This window comes from Bactrocera neohumeralis, chromosome 3 (assembly GCF_024586455.1).
Source record: "Bactrocera neohumeralis isolate Rockhampton chromosome 3, APGP_CSIRO_Bneo_wtdbg2-racon-allhic-juicebox.fasta_v2, whole genome shotgun sequence".
NCBI lineage: Eukaryota > Metazoa > Arthropoda > Insecta > Diptera > Tephritidae > Bactrocera > Bactrocera neohumeralis.
In genome coordinates, this window is record NC_065920.1 from 69,437,605 (window position 1) to 69,454,596 (window position 16,992).

General features: G+C 35.3%; 1 protein-coding gene across 3 annotated transcripts in view; it reads left to right on the plus strand.

Annotated features, from left to right (window-relative positions):
- Positions 1-11,222, plus strand: part of LOC126753234 (chaoptin) — a 307,991-nt gene extending 296,769 nt beyond the window's left edge. For 2 of the 3 annotated variants that reach the window (XM_050464489.1, XM_050464491.1), the window contains 4 exons: positions 5,529-5,639; positions 7,366-10,696; positions 10,807-10,833; positions 10,950-11,222. In XM_050464489.1, the coding sequence (XP_050320446.1) occupies positions 5,529-5,639; positions 7,366-10,696; positions 10,807-10,833; positions 10,950-11,123 (3,643 nt within the window). In that variant the 3' untranslated portion in view covers positions 11,124-11,222. The remainder of the gene's footprint in view (positions 1-5,528; positions 5,640-7,365; positions 10,697-10,806; positions 10,834-10,949) is intronic. The other variant, XM_050464490.1, reaches the window with a different exon arrangement.
- The last annotated feature ends 5,770 nt before the right edge of the window (positions 11,223-16,992 follow it).

Below are 16,992 nucleotides of genomic sequence, written 5' to 3' on the forward strand. Positions count from 1 at the left end.
TAGGACAAAGAGCAACCTGAAGAGATTCAAAAGCTACCTTTTCATTCAAAAAAACAACGCTTTGGTATGCTTTGTGGGCCGGTGGAATTAGCGGTCCATATTACTTCAGAAATGATGCCAGTGAGAACATAACCGCCAAGGTCAACCATTATCGAGTCATTTTATGCCTTCAATTGAAGCTCGTGATCTCGGTGACATTTGGTTTCTACAAGACGGCGCCAGTTCCCACACATCGTATGAGTGAATAGATTTATTGATAAAACACTTCGGGTATCAGATAATTTAACGTTTTGGGCCGATCCATTGGCCACTAAAATCGTGAATCGTGTTATATTATGTTGTCAGACTTTTTCCTGTGGGGATATGTAAAGCCTAAAGTGAAGGCTTTATTTTGTTTTCATGCTGCACCAGTTCGAAGTCATGACAAAAGTCTGATTTCGCTCAGATATCTCCTATTCATCTTCTCGAAGTAATATGTAAATATCCAAACAAAGAGTTTCATGATAGATATTCAGCGGTGAACCTACCTGTAGTATGAAACAATTTTTTTCACATTTCGGCAGTTTATTCCTTTAAAAAAAACATGCTTAAATTCTATACTGTTTTCTCAAATAGTATTTCAGTTACAGGCTTCTAAAATATTACCGCTAAGTACAATCAGCTCCAAGTGTTTTTCATTAAACGCTGTTTTCTCAAAACAATATTTTTAAATTTTCTAAAGTGCTGACTCCGTGACAAACTATACGAACGCTATAAAATTTTTATTCAACTTCTGTATACTAGATATGTTTTTTATCTAATCAAAAATCGAATTTGGGCAGGCAAAAAACAACTAAAATTTTAAGGACTAGGCCCACTGTAGAATTTTCATAAAATCGACATATTTTTTTCGTCTCAACCATGTTTTATAATCATAAAAATAATTTTATCCGTGATTTGTAGCGAAAAAAAAAATTTTTCCATTGACTTCAAACGTATATAGTAAGTCCATCTCTGGCTTAGGTATAGCTTAATGTGAGACTACGTTTATCCAATTAGCGAGATATATAACTTTGACAATTTCTATTTAATCGGCTACAGATTTTGAGATTATCTTAAGAATAATATTTAGTATAGAAGTACGTAAAGAATTTTTTTTTTGGTTCAAAAATATTGTTACGAAATTATTGACTAATAATTAAATTTTTATTTTCACATTTTTATTTTTTATAATTTTTATTTCTCATAATTCTTAATTAAAAATCATTTTTAATGAACGAAATTTGATTATTTATTTTATTTTCTTCGCCTGTAAATCATTGTACGGACAATATCTTCTAGTAGAAAAGCGTCATCGGAGATCGCATGTAACTCAAAAAGTTCTAAGTCCTTTCCTTTGAAAATTTTTATAGCCATTTCTAAAATATGTGTAATACAAATACACGTTTAAGATTTTGAAATAATTTCTGCTGAAATTTTATTTTTATTTACCCAAAATCGCCTTCTTTTATTAATATTAATAAATGCTAACAAACATGCTTCTTGAAAGATATTAAGGTGCACAATAAATTAATGCAAAAGTCTTTAGATAGTGCTAAAAACTTGATTGAAGCCGTTTGGAAACGAAAATAGCAAAAATGAAAGGAAAATAATTTATGAGCGATGTCATCTTGGGAAGAGGAAGCCGATTGGCTTATTGAAAACAGATTGTAAGACAAAATTATAGGTAATGAAAACGTCTTTTTTAAAATTATATAAAGCCTCAAATCTTTTATGAAAAATTTATATATCTAAGTTGTTCGGTATTTTTATTATCTGTAATAAAAAATCCTTCCCAAAATTTGGTGTAAACTTACCGTTTTTTTCCTAACACACTGCATTTTTATAGTTAAGATATTAAAGAGATAACCTTTTCTAGAGCTAAACGAATTTTGACAGGTAAAATATAACCAAAATTTTGTCTAAAATTTGACTTTTTCAATAAATGAAATTTTATCACTTTTTAGATTTTTTTCGGCCGTGTCATTGTCTTCAAGTAGAGAAGGTTTTTGTTTAGGCTTCATTCCCGAAACGCTCAAAATTTTTCCATCAGGAGTCTCTTTTGTTTAAGTTCTCATTTAATTCGAAAACGATTTAATTCTTAGTTTTGATTGAGCATACTCAGAATGCATATGTATAAATATACCTTTAATGTTTTAAAATAATTGATAACATTTTTTTTTCAATTTCAAAAACCTCAATCTTTAGGCACCCAAACTTGTAGTGCGACGATTGTCAAATTACTTCCGTAAAGCAATGACAGCACGTCTTTTTTTGCTGAAAAATATTTAAATTTGCTCATACAAAATATTAGTGTCATTTCCTTTAAAAAAGTTTCAACGCCATAAAGAGGTGATGACACATCATCAAAGCGCACGCTTTCAACCTAATTCACACGCGCTCACCTATAAAGCTACAAACACATATACCCACACACTGACATAGAAAACACGTGCGACAACCCTTTGAAGTATCTAAATAACGGTAAGCATTTGTGAGTCATTTGAAGTCACTTAAAAGGCATCACAACTGACACATTTTCACCGTTAGACACAAAAAGCCAAAAAGTGTTGCGCACAGCCGTGCGCAAGAGCAGCAGCAAAAAGTTGCATAGTAAATGCCACAGATATGCAGAACAAAAGGCTTAGTGTAGTAAATGTATGCGAAAATTTTACTTTCTTGCCCCACAAAATGTATGAAAGTGTACAACAAGCGGTTTTTAAATGCTGCCTTCTGCACATTTTTCACCGAAACTTGGGTGCGGCAGTGAGGTTGCCATAAAAATTTCTAAAAAATTTCGCAAACTCACATTATGTTGCATGAGCAATTGTGAGCGGCACAAGGCAAAAAGAAAAGAACAAAGATATACAAAAAGGGCGTATAAAGTGAGGACTCATGTGTGTCATCAAAAATTTTGAATTTGAATTTTCTTTAGTCAAATGTTACTCATACGCCGTGTGCGGCACACGAGTGAGGTGTAGTTGAATGAGTCGGCTAAAACGACATGCATGTGTGCGTGTGCAACAAGCCAAGTCAAATATAGTTACATAGTCACAAACACACATGCATACATATGTGCTTATTTACATATGTACATATGTATGTATGTATTTACAGCGATATGCCCACATACCAAAACGCTTACTAACGCTTGTGCTTAGCTCTTCAAATATTTTCAAGCATAACTCTTTATATAAATGCAACAACATACACATACGTACAGCTTGCCGCACCTACACAACCATATATTTACCTATTCACACACATATATGCGGTTTATTTGCTTAGCTTTTTATGGGGCTTACCAAAAACAGATTCAACGCCGTTTTACACACTCAGCTTGTTTGCGTAATGTGCGAAAAATCCGCATATAAAAATGTACCGTTATTAAGAGTAAAAGTGTTTGCTGAAAACCGTATAAATTTGCTGAAGTTCGCATTTTGGTTATTTTTAGGCTTTAATGTTTTTGTGCTAATTTTGCGTGAAAATATTCTTTGTTTATTAAAGGAAATTGAAATTTACTTAAGCTGAATATAGTAAATGAATAATGAATTATAAACATGAATAAATAAATTATAAACATCTTCTACCAATTTTTTATATTAATACCCACAATCTCTTCTCTTTCCCTTTCTACAAATTCCACCCAATCAATCAAACTGATATGACAAGGAGGTTTAAAAATATTCCAGGGGATTATTTCTGAAAAATATAGCACATGATTTTTAGATGCAATCTTAACCATCTGCTTGAATTTCTGTGAGAAATACATCTTGCATGAGAGCAATGCAAGTATGCCTACGCTTAAGGAATTTTCCATACATTTGTTATTTGCCTTCAGCGTGTCAACGTGTTTTGTTTCGGTTTTGGCTCATTTTCGAAGCGCCATTCACTCGACTGTTGCATAATTTCGTAGTGATGTTCATAAACTGACATTTGATCAATCATCGAGGAACTCTTATGTGACCTCTACTCCACATAATTTTTGCAAAAGTTTGAGGTATTTGGGTACAAGCTTAGCGTGGACACCTTCGTACACAAAACCTTGACCAAAATATGTTAAGTCGACCCATAAGAGATGCTAACAACCTCTATTAACTCCTTGATGCTTATGTGACCATCTTCAAGTTCTGTTTCTTGAACTTTGTCGATGTTCGATGTTATAATCTAAACAAAGGTGGATGGCAACTCAAATTAGGCAAGTTTTTGATGACTTAATGATCACCACTAAATGCTTTGTGGATCAAAGTACTTATGTTCCTGATAAAGGAGAGTCAAAAAACATTTCTGCGAAATTTAAACGACCTGTAAACGTCATTGTGCTCGAAACACTAAATTGTTGGAGAAGGTTTAAAGAGCAAAAAATTGCTGAGAAACGATTAGCTACTACAACAAGTCTAGCTATTTTATTATAAACTTTCATAATAATAAGACTAGAATATATGAAGATCTCATAGTGCGAGACTAAGGTCGAGTCACTTTCGATTACACACCTAATTTGAACCAAGAGAGAAGTTTAACTCAAAGCAAAAGCACATTTGTGATGACAACCTGCGGCTATCTGCACGATATATGAAAAAAGTCCGATCATTTTTCACGGTCGCACCAGACCAGGGCTCATCTCTAAATGTAGCTTCACACTCTAAAGTTTCATTTGTGTACACATAAGCGTAAAGCTCTTCAATAGAGTGCATAAATGTGGTTTAAGTGGCCACTGTAATTTTAGTTAGTTTCGGTTAGTCCGAAACGCTCCGAACCAATATAATTTGAATTTGAAAAAGCTTGAAATGTTTGAGTAAATTTAAGAAGTAGATCATGGTTAATTAGCATTTAACTAACTACAGTAACATATATTTATGCAATATTAACTACCTTGTTATACCCTGAACAGGGGATATTAAGTTTGTCACGAAGTTTGTAACACCCAAAAGGAAGGGTCGGAGATCCTATAAAGTGTATATATAAATGATCAGTATGTTGAGCTGAGTCGATTTAATGTCCATCGGTCTGTCTGTCTGTCCGTCCGTCCGTCTGTCTGTATACATACGAACTATAGCTTTAAGATATCGTTTTGAAATTTTGCAAACGTCATTTCTCTTCAAGAAGCTGCTCATTTGTCGGAACTGCCGATATCGGTATTGTATGGATGGAAAACTTTTACATTTGACAAGACATATTCACGAAATTTGGTACAGATTATTTTCTAAGACAACAATGTAATCTCCGAAGAAATTGTTCAGATCGGTTAACTATAGCATATAGCTGCCATACAAACTGAACACATAGTTACTAAGAGAAATGCACTTGTGAAGTATTTAGCTTCGGTGTAACCGAAGTTAACATTTTTTCTTGTTTTTGATTGCATTAAGATATCTGAATCTACTATTAAGTTTTAAGTTCGTGGACTGAAGAGCCCAGCTAGTCAAAATTTTTTGAAACATCAACTAATATCAACTGCTTAATAGCTTTAATAAAATATATTTACAATTGTTTTCTATTTATTTTTACAGTACAATGACTCACTCACTCATGACACTGGACATCTCCGGCAATAAAATGCAGCACATACCACTGGAGGCGTTGCAGAAATTGCATTCATTAACGCGACTTGTGGCGCAGAGGTGAGTTTTTGCCAAATTTTTCGCTTTTTTATATTATATTTTTGAAAACCCAGTCACTATTTGAAAAATAGTTTTCATTAGTATATTGTAATTGGGTCAAACCACGTCAAGTGGTCCATGAAAATTACGCCAAATCACTGAATCACCCCGTGATATACATATTACGTCAAAATTATGTTTTTTGTTAAAGTTATTGAAGGTTGAAATTTAGAGCACGATAAAATTGTAAAATTATTTTCCGCTAAACTACTGGAGATAAATCGATGAAATTTTGTGAAATCAAAAAAAAAAATTTGTTGCTATATTATAGATATTTTTTTACGATCCATTTGTTTAAATAATATTATTTTACATAATTTTTTGTTAAACAATTGCAATTTTTCCTGTGTTCATCACGCTTAAAAAAACTGAAAAGTATGTGACACAACGCGGAAAATAGTCACGTTTAATGATCTGTAAGAAAAATTTTGTTCATTCATACCATTTCCAAGATATTGCGCAATGCGCTAATGCTTTTCTTGCGGCACAGATATCGGGAGCTTACGGGCGCACTGCGCAACGATGGATGTGCCATACATTTTAAGAGCGGTAGGGGGACAAAAAATTCAATATCTCCTCCCTGCATCTGATTTCACTGATTTTCGACTTCGAGTACTTCGATAATTTCGAGTGCCAATGCCAGTTTCTCTGATTTCATTCCATAGTGGCGCTTTTAGTATTTACAGCTATCGGTCAGCAATGCCAGTTTTCCATTTGTGATTTAAAAAAATATATACTTGTATGCTTTTATTTTAGAATTTTTAGTTTGAATTTTAAAGTACCAGAATTGCTTCAAATGACGTTATATATGAATATTCTGGGATTCCAAAACTTTCTACTTTCATTTAGTACTAGGAAACACAAAGGTATAATCTTGACTTCACTTGGCATACGAATTGGTAGCATAATACTTAGAGTCTGAACTTACTATTGATGCATTTGACTATTTCAGCATAACCAGGAAAAGAAAAAAGTGAGACAACAAATGCAGATGTGATATAGATAAGTGCTTTTAAATTACAGAAACCGCAATACATCAAGCAGAAATATGGATTGCATGAAGATATTGGTACTTTATTCTATAAATAATTATTATAAAAATCGAGAAAGATCTTCTTACAGTTCTGAAACTTTTGTGTCCGTACACTGATGCCTTTGATTCAGTTTAGCAGCTCTTACCAACACAGATTACAGTTCTTTTCTTCCTTAACTCATAAAGTGAATTACTGAGTCTCTGCACTTATCCGAACTCAAGCTTTTATCCACAGGAACCTAAGCAGAGTCAGAAGTTTTCCAATTTTGATTGTAATATTTAAATATTTCCTGCTATTTCATGTCAAAATATCGTCAATTCACAGTATTTTATATTAGCCGCCAGGAATAACCCTAATAGAACTTCAAATACTATCCCGACGAGCTCGAGTGTCATCAATATTACAAAAGAAAGTTTGTGTTTATGTCGCAAAGGTTTATTTTTGTTAAGTTTTCATCTAAATATGATTTCTTTGACATTTTTTTGTTGTTACTGCTCACTAATTTATTTTTTGTGATTCTTGTTCAAAATGGCTTCACATTTCAATCAGACTTAACTCAGCACCTTGCATATGTTTTCGTATATATAGTATAGTATATATTATAATTAATTAAATTCTTGTTCTCTAAACGCTACCAAATTTACAAAAACAAGGAATCACATAACAACGCTGGAGGGCAACTGGGAGGCGCTCTTCGACACGCTGCGCTCGCTGCACCTCTCCGGCAACGACATCACCGAGGTATCACCGTTTGGCCTGCACGAAAACGGCAACGGCTTGAACGGCGGCAACAGTGGCGCCAGCAGTCATCCCTCCAGTTTGGCGGCCATAACGCGGCATGATGAGCAGGCCATGACGAAAAGTGCGCACAACAGCGCGCGAAATACGCCGAACGAACTCGGCAGCATGGTGGGCCACACGTCGAGCACTAGTAACCACATTGCGCCCAGTAAACCCTTCAGCAGGCTGCAGAAATTGCTCTGGCTGGACCTGTCGAATAATCGCATCTATCACATAGCGCCCAACTTCCTGCCACGCTCGCTGGTCACCATCGATCTCTCGAGCAATCTGCTCACCGTCTTTCCACAACAACTCTTCGAGCATCTACACGGGCTACGTATTGTGTCGCTGCGTGATAATCTCTTACGTAGCGTGCAGACGAAAGAGCTGCGACTCGTGCGCATGCGGCTGGAGAAACTCGATTTGGGTATGAATTTGGTGGAGACGCTGGAATCGGATTGGTTTCAGAACAACTACTCGGATGTGCATGTGCGCGCTTTGAATCTGGAGAAGAACTTCATACGGCAGCTGCCACCGGCCGTGTTCAAGGGTACTGGTATAGTGCACCTCGTTTTGGCATTCAATGCCATCGAGCGCATACACGTGACCGCCTTTGAGGGCATAACCGAAACGCTGGAGTACTTGGATCTGGAGCGCAATGAGCTCAATGCTGTGCCAGGCGCGATCAGCACGTTGCATAAACTGAAGTATCTATACCTCGCTTCGAATAATATCTGTCAGTTGACCAATCTGCCGGAGAATACCGAGAATCTGCGCGTGCTCAGCTTGAGCGGTAACAATTTCACGATGATACCGGTGCTGGCATTGCGCAACTACACACAGCTCTCATATCTCAATATGGGCTATAACCTTGTTTCGGACATACCGGAGGGCATTTTCGCTGTAGACAATTGGGGCGCCAATCTGCAGACAATACTGCTGCGCAATAATAAAATCACACACTTGCATTTGGGCTCTTTCTATGGTTTGGAGCAAATACAGGAGATCAGTTTGAGCTTCAACGACATCAATATACACCATCCGTTGGTGTTTGAGAATGTCTCACGCACTTTGAAGATACTGGAACTCTCCTTTGCGGTCTTCCCAGCGCGCAGCTTGGAGTCCATCGATCCACTCGAAGCGCTGCTGCCGCTCTCACAGCTGATGTGGCTCGGTTTGGACAATAATAACCTGAAGACGCTTTCGAATGAATCATTCGCCTATATGCGCGAACTAAGCTACATCAATTTGGCATTCAATCAGCTGAAGCAACTGCCGCGTGGACTCTTCCTACCCGACGTGCACAGTCACCTAGTGGAGATCGATCTCTCATACAATGCTTTAGAGGTTATTACGCGCAATACCTTCCATAGTCTGGGCGATCTGCAGACGCTTAACTTGCAATCAAACGAGCTGAAGCTGCTTGAGAAGCACGCGTTCCACAACTTGGAGTTTCTGCGTTACATCGATTTGTCCTACAATCAATTGGCGAATATCTCGCACGGCGCATTCACGGTGCTGCCCAACCTTGCTGCCTTGGATTTGATGCATAACAACCTTTGTACGCTCTCGCTGAAAATGTTCCATTTCGTCTCGAATACCAGCACGCCGCTGCGTCTCAATGTCACCTACAATCAGATTGCGCACTTTGAGGATGAACTCAGCTCGTATATGTATATCTATAACCTGGATATTAGCCACAATGCAATCAGCAAAACCGAGAGCTTTGCGAACCTTGCGAATACGCTGCGCTTCCTCAATCTCGCGCACAATACAATCGGCAGCTTGGCCAATCACGCCTTCGGCGACCTAGAATTCCTTGAAATACTCGATCTCTCTTACAATAATATCACGACTTTGCGTCGACGCAGTTTTCAGGGCTTAAATAGTCTGCAAGAGCTGGATCTCGACTATAATGGACTCGAACAGCTACAAGTTGAGCAATTCTCGAACTTGCGCAAGCTACGCATACTGCGCGTACGTGGCAATCGTTTGCGCGCGCTGCCACGTGAAGTCTTCATGAATACGCGACTCGAGTATTTGGACATTTCAGAGAACCAGTTATCCGTGTGGCCGGTGCCGGCCTTCTCCGATGTCGGCTTTACGCTGCGCAGCATACAAATGGCGCAGAATACGCTGGAATACTTGGACTCCAGCATGTTTGTGAACTCGCAATTCCTCTACGACATCAATCTGGCTTGCAATCGCATCACCGTGTTACCGGATAACACCTTCACCTTTCTCAATAATCTCACCAATTTAGAGCTCTCACAGAATCCACTAGTAACCACCAACCTCAAAGAGGTCTTTTTGCATACGCCACGTTTGCGTCGTCTGAAAATACGTCGCATGGGTCTCTATGTGCTACCACAACTCAGTCTGCCATATCTGTCACATCTCGATGTCAGCGGCAATTATCTGCAAGAGCTCACCTCACTACATGAGATGCGTCAGTTGCGTCATGTGAATGTCTCACATAATAAAATCGTTAACGCCAGCAGCGTTGCCGAACATCTACCGACATCGGTGCGTGTGCTCGATCTGGCGCACAACCCCCTGCGGCGTATAACCGCGCACGACCTCGTCGCCTTGCGTCACCTCACCGATCTCAATCTGCTCGACGTGAAGGTTGTCAATCCGACAGTGTTCAGTAAACTGCGCTCACTGCGCAAATTACATTTGACGTCACATCAGAATTTGGGTGAGCTCGTGGCGCGCATACCGGGCCTACAGGAATTACGCGTACACTGCGTGGAGACGAATATTGGTTCGCAGCTCTTCGCCAAGCTGCTGAACAATACCAAATTACAGCTACTCGAGCTGTACGGCGGCAATGTGCAGACAATAGCGCCAGATGCGCTCGAGGGCTTGGCACGCAACCAACATTTGTTGGTGAAAATCTCACATACTAAAATATCCGATTTGCCGCCGGGCATTTTTTATACGCTACGCGCTGTGCCACAGCTATCCATCGATATATCCAATAACAAAATCAATGCACTAGCGGCGGACAGCTTCTATCCGAACAAGACCTACTGGGATACCGTGGGCACGCGCAGCATCATCGGCGGTTTGGACACGTCCAACAATCCGCTCGAATGTGAGTGCGGCCTGGTGTGGTTCGGCCATTGGTTGCGGCGTTGGTTGCGCGAGTCGGCGCAAATTAAAGTGATACAGAAGGACGAGATGAAACGCATGGTGCAGGTGAGAAAGCACTCTGGCTTACAGTCTAATATTTCCTTATCTGATATTACGTATTGTATGTATTTTCTAATTTGCCAAATTCTTTTTATGTTTCGTTACCATGCACGAAGTTACCGCTACCCGCACACGTTTTGCGCGTAAGCCTTTTTAATTTCACTTACAAACTCTTTTCATACACACTCTCTCTACACATTTCAATTCCATATTATGCTCATATATTTTGCTCTTTCTTCTCTACTCCCAACACATGCAGCGTGCGCGCTCGAACACGTGCCACGATCCTACCACTGGTCGTCGTCTGCCCATACTGGAGATATTTCCCGAAGATCTGCTGTGCCAAGCGAGCGCACTCAGCAGTTCGAGTGAACGTCTCTTTCTGCTCTCATTTGCGGCGATTGTCTTGCCGCTCTTTACAATGTCACTTTGATAATTGGACGCCTAGAGTTGCTAATGTGTGTAAATTATTAAGTTAAGAGTTGCCATATAAAACTAAATATATTATATAATAATATACTTTAAACTGGAATGGTTCTTGCTTTAACTGTTGAAAGTGGATGGAGTTTGAAAACTAAAATATTGTTAGCTTGAGAAATATGTAAATTGCTGTAAATTTATTGCGGTAAAGTGTTAATTATATTATGTAAGAAGTGTAAATTTGATAGTGTTAAGTAAGATAGAGATATATACATATAATAGATATACAATAAGTTTTAAGCAACAAATTTCTGAGAAATTATTTTTCTTTATATAGTTTTTGTGTTCGGTAGTAGTAGAATATGAGATACATCAGAATATGTGCTGACAAGTCAAAAAATCTTAAGTGGTGTTTGAAAAAAATTTTTCATGAATTTTTTAATATTCAGAATTTTATCAAATTAAAAAATGATTACAGCTGCTCTTGCCGCAGTTAATATCAAAATTTTTATTCTACAATAATGTCTCAATATAGAAACCTCTAGTAAGATTTTATACCCAAATTTATCCATCTCTACTTAAGATTATTTGTCTTGTCAGTACCAGAACTTGGTTAGAAGCATATGAATCCGTTAATAAAAAATATCATATATTACATACAGGTGGTAACTGTAATTCCTGTTGATTCCTAAACTAGTAACTTTTTACTAACAACTAAATAATTTAATAGAAATATACATAAATATAGCATGAAACTGACAGAACTGTTTAAAATGACGGGGTTAATAACTTACGAGGATTTCGAGCGGAAGGGTAGATGATGACTCATAGTGGAGAGTAAAAAGTGGAGTCAGCTTAGATTAGTACTGACTTTCAATTTTCTTGCGTGGGCCCTTCTATGTTGGCCATTAATCTGCTAAAATAGGAGGTGATTTTTGCTGATTTTCCTTGTGGAAGGTTAATCAGGGGTCAAGGCTTACGCCTAGGTAATTCACAGCTTTTAGTGTCTTCAGAACATCCATAGTCGTTTACATGATTATTACGAGAGAACTGTACTTGTTAGTCAGCATTTTTTCTGTAGCGAGCTGCTGGTTATGAGAGTCAAGCCATGTTTGCTGCCGAATAATGACCTGATTCAGCTTTCTTCAGGCTTCCTGTCTCGAGCTGTGATTACTGCTGTTATGTCGTCCGCGTAGCCGATTAAGCATCATTCATCTGGCATTTCAAGTTTTAGATTTCCGTAAAATGGACCCTTGTGCTGCTCCTGACGTAATTTATATTTAACGTGATACCTCTCTAGCCTGGTATAGCAGAGACTTTCCGGTAACTAAGATAGCTCCGCACCACAGCTTGAGGTAATCGGGGATTCTAACATTTTTTCTAAAATTTTTTTCTGTCAAACTCGCGCTATTGAAAGCGTTTTGTTTTTTTGCCAACAGAACTATTCACTTGTATTATTCTAAGCTGTGCGACTTGTACTTTCAATGACGCTTCTGATAGCGCCCAGAGCTGACTTTCCGGTTCTGAGGTCTAAAACCGTGCTGTCTGGAGTAGAGTCTGCCAGCTTTATTGAAAGCCGTTTCCAGTATAGATGTATAGATGCTGTGTTGAACATGTATAATGGGCGGTCTGCTCATGGCAAGCTGGGATCCCCTTTCCCTTGCTGATTAGAGCAACTCATTATTTTCTACAAATTTCAGGAAATATCGCAAATTCGAGGCAGGTGTTGTACATGTTTAAAAGTGCTGCGGGTCGTTTGCGGCGACTGTTTTGAGTGTTTCTGTTAGGATCCCTTTCGCGCCGTGCGATTTGTTAGTTTTGAGCTTACCAGCGACCAGCTGTAGGGGATTTCCGAAAGTCTTATAGTCTGTTCTGGTTCACTGACTATTTTTTCGTACGTTGGAAAAGTGCGTTAACGATACCATCCATTTTGGCAGCGTTTAAGTCAGGGGCCTTGGTTCGAAATCCGAAATTAAACTTGTTTTCTTGGAAAAAAGGAAGTGAGTAGTTTTTAACATATTTTTACCCTAAATAAAGTTTGCCTACGATAAAGTTCCTCGAAACAAACGAGAATATAAATAAATTAAAAAAAGTTGGAAAAAAATGCAATTTATCTCTCTTAGTTGGTGTATCTGGTCATGGCACAATCGCTGTAAGCAGCATACCAGATGAGCTAGCGAAAGGGAACACCCTTACTCCGCTCACATCGGTATTGATCATCGCTATCATCTTAAGTTCTATCACTTGATCTAGCGGGCACTTAGCAAGCGTTGGTTGACTAGAGTAGAACACAGGATATCTACTGAAGCTCTTAGCAAAGTTAATCTTGTCGCAATCGTAGCAGTTGTAGTGTCCAGTAGACATTGTTCAATCGGCATTCATGCTGTAAGGCTTATATATTACATCAGTCGGTTGCAAATTGTCAAAGGTATGTGCCAGTAAGTGAAGTGAAAACTTCCAGGCAATTTCTCGTATATTGTCTTGCTTTTACAAGAAGGAGGATGACACATCTCGGCAGTCATAACTTGTGCGAATTGGAGTACGTAGCAGAGACTAACATTAGCTACAAATTTGCCATTGGCTCAAAACACTTCGTCGACTTTTGTGTGTCTTTAAAATCAATTTTTTAGGAGTTCTAGGTAATACAACGGACCGGTTATAGGCTGTTCAAATGAGTTTACTGTAAGGATCGATCTTTCAACTTAAATTGATCTAAGGCAATATCGAGCATGAGTTTTGAGTTTTCCTTTATTGCGTGCTCAAAACATTCTTTCAAAAGTGTTTTCCACTTTTAAAGTTATTACTAACATGCTATTCCCGAGCGAGAATCTACACTCAGAGAAAATTTATTTTATTATTTTGATGAGTAATACTTGCAAGATATAGCGAGCAAATGAATTGTTGAGACAAGTGGACGATAAAATATATGCAAATAAATAAAGATATATTTAAAAGGCTACAGAAGCAATAGAAAACCACGCTACTTTTAACGACAAACCAAACTCCTACTTTAATAATAGAGCTATAGCAGACTTTAAAGAATATAAGAAATTAGGAATATGTATAAAAATGTTATAAATTGGTAATAATAAATAATTAGCAATAAAAGTAAGAAGAAAAAATTAAAAAAATAAATACGCAAATTTATAATAATGAAAAAAAAAAATTAAATAATAATATTAATACATATGCACTGTGCGTTGATGAAATTTTAGAAATAAATATATTTAGTGTATAATAAATATATATTTAATATATAATATATATATATATACTCATTATCATGCAAATCTGTATATAAATACATAAGCAATGACACTTACACCCTCACTTCACGCCACACACATACTCACCAGTTACACTAAAGACTTTACTAATTAAGCTGACGAAAACATTAGCCTAACTGAGCAGTTGGCCCTAGTTTAGTGGTAGTTTAGCGCAATAAAATATTAAATATAAATACTGAGACTTTTTAGCAAAATGAAATGGTATGCATTAAGTAAATATATAAGCACCAGTGCAATTGACTAAAATACGTGAATTTAATACATAATTAATATAAATTAATTTAGTGCATTGAAATCATTTATTAACTAATTAATTTTAGAAAACAGAGAAAAAATAATTATTTTTAGAAAAATGAAAAAAATTCAATAAATATAATTGTATGCTAAAAATTTTTATTGAGACACTTTTTTACTAGAGAAATATGCATAGTAGAAATATATTAACATTAGTTAATTACAAAAATTATTAAAAAAAAGTTATGTTTTACAAATTTAATTTTTTTATTTAAAAAAAATTATTTTAAAAAATTATAAAAAAATCATATAAGCAAAAATTTATAATATCTTTTTATGAAATTATTTTACTTAAAAAAAATTATAAATATCATTTGAGTAAACATGTATATTATTTTTTTATGAAATTTTTTTTAAATACAAGTAATTAAAAAAATAGAATATTTTGTTTTCTGAAAATAATATCATTCATCAGAAAAAGTTTGATATTTTCTGCTATTTTGTTCATTTTTGATGCTAAAATTAATTACTTGCTAGTTACAAAGCAAAATAATAAAAAAATGTCATGAGAGTTTTGTTTTATACCATGCTAGAACTCAAGCAGTTGGAGGAGCGAAGGAGGGACTTTTAAAAACTATGAAGAGTACTCTGCTGTTCCATTCATTGTTGTTGGTAAAATTTATGACTTGCTTATTACGAAGCAAAATAACAAAAAATGTCATGAGAGTTTGTATCATGCGAGAATACAAGCAGTTGGAGGACTAGTGAATAAATGAGCGGCTTTTCAAAATAATGAACAGTGCTGCGATTTCTTTGGAAGTGTTAGTTCGAATATTTGGGAGTCGAGGTTATAATCTGGAAATTTTGAACCGTTTAAAGGTCTTATGTTATATAGTAAAACTAGGTTTATAACCGAAAGTAGTATAAAGAAAAATTTAGAAAATTTTGAAAAAATCGAAAATTCGCTTAAAACTTTGCATTAAAAATACAGTTTTTATATTTTTTTTTCAATTTGTTTTTTAATTTTTTTACAATTGTTTTACTACATTTTTTAATTTTTTTTTCAAATTAAAAATGATTTTTTTACAACTTTTTTTAGATTTTTTTTTTAGTTCTCTTTATATTTGTAATTTTTTTTTAAATTCCTTTTCACAATCTTTTTTATTATTTTTTTAATATTTTTTTATCATGTTTTATATATGTATATATATATATTTATATATTTATATCTTATGTATACCTTTTTTAAAATTTTTAATTTTTCTAAAAATATTTTCCACTTTTATTTCCACTATTTTCATTTAAAAAATGGACAATCGTGATACTAATTATAATTAACAATACAGCAAACTTTAATATTTAAGCACTAAGCAGTGTATGTAAATATGTTAATATTCATGTATATACTAAATATAAATATATAACTATTAAATATGTAGATAAGATTATGTGAAGGAAAAATTATTAAACACTTTATTAGAAAAAGGCTTACACAACAATAAATAATATTCAATAAAAAAATTATAATTTTAGCATTAATTTTAAGCTACATTTAAGCTAAAACTAAAATAAAAAACTATACTGAAGTAACATAATATATAGCAGACTAAAGTAAAATAAATATAAAAAAGAAAATAACTGAAATATTTTAAATATAAAAATATTATATACAAAAACCGACCGATTTGTCTGATTTTTTGTTAGAAAGTCACGCAAAAATGAGCTGCTAAATATAACTAAAAAGCAGTTGCAACATAAAAATCATAAAAACCTTAATACAAATTAACAAAAAAATTTAATAAAAAATACGGAAACTAAAAACCGTTATTGATAGCAGTTGCAACAACTAAATAAAACGAAGCTGAAAACGAAGGAAATTTATTTAAAAACTAATTTTAACGAAAAATGAAACGCAATACGTTACATGAACTGATGCATTTATTAAAACAACAACAACAGAACCAACAATAGCATTATATATTATTACGTTGAAAAAGAAAAACGAAAGAAGAAATTAACTTTTCGTAGTGCATATATACATTAAGTAGACAACACACGTGTTTATATGAATATAATTGAAGTTGTACAGGGCGAATGCGTAACTTTTGTAAGTGAGTTGTTTTAAAGCTAGAAGGGAAGCGGCGTATACATTCGTTTAGTTCAATTTTATAGCACCGGAATGTTTCGCAACTGATCGTGTTTACATTATGATTTATTCAAAACTTAGGAAAAAATTATAAACATTAAAAGTAAAATAAAAACAAAAAATAATCAGACCTCTCTTAATTTCATCATAATTTTCTTAAACGAAAATTAATTTATGAATAAATCCTAATTTTCTTATCCGAAAACTAATTTTTA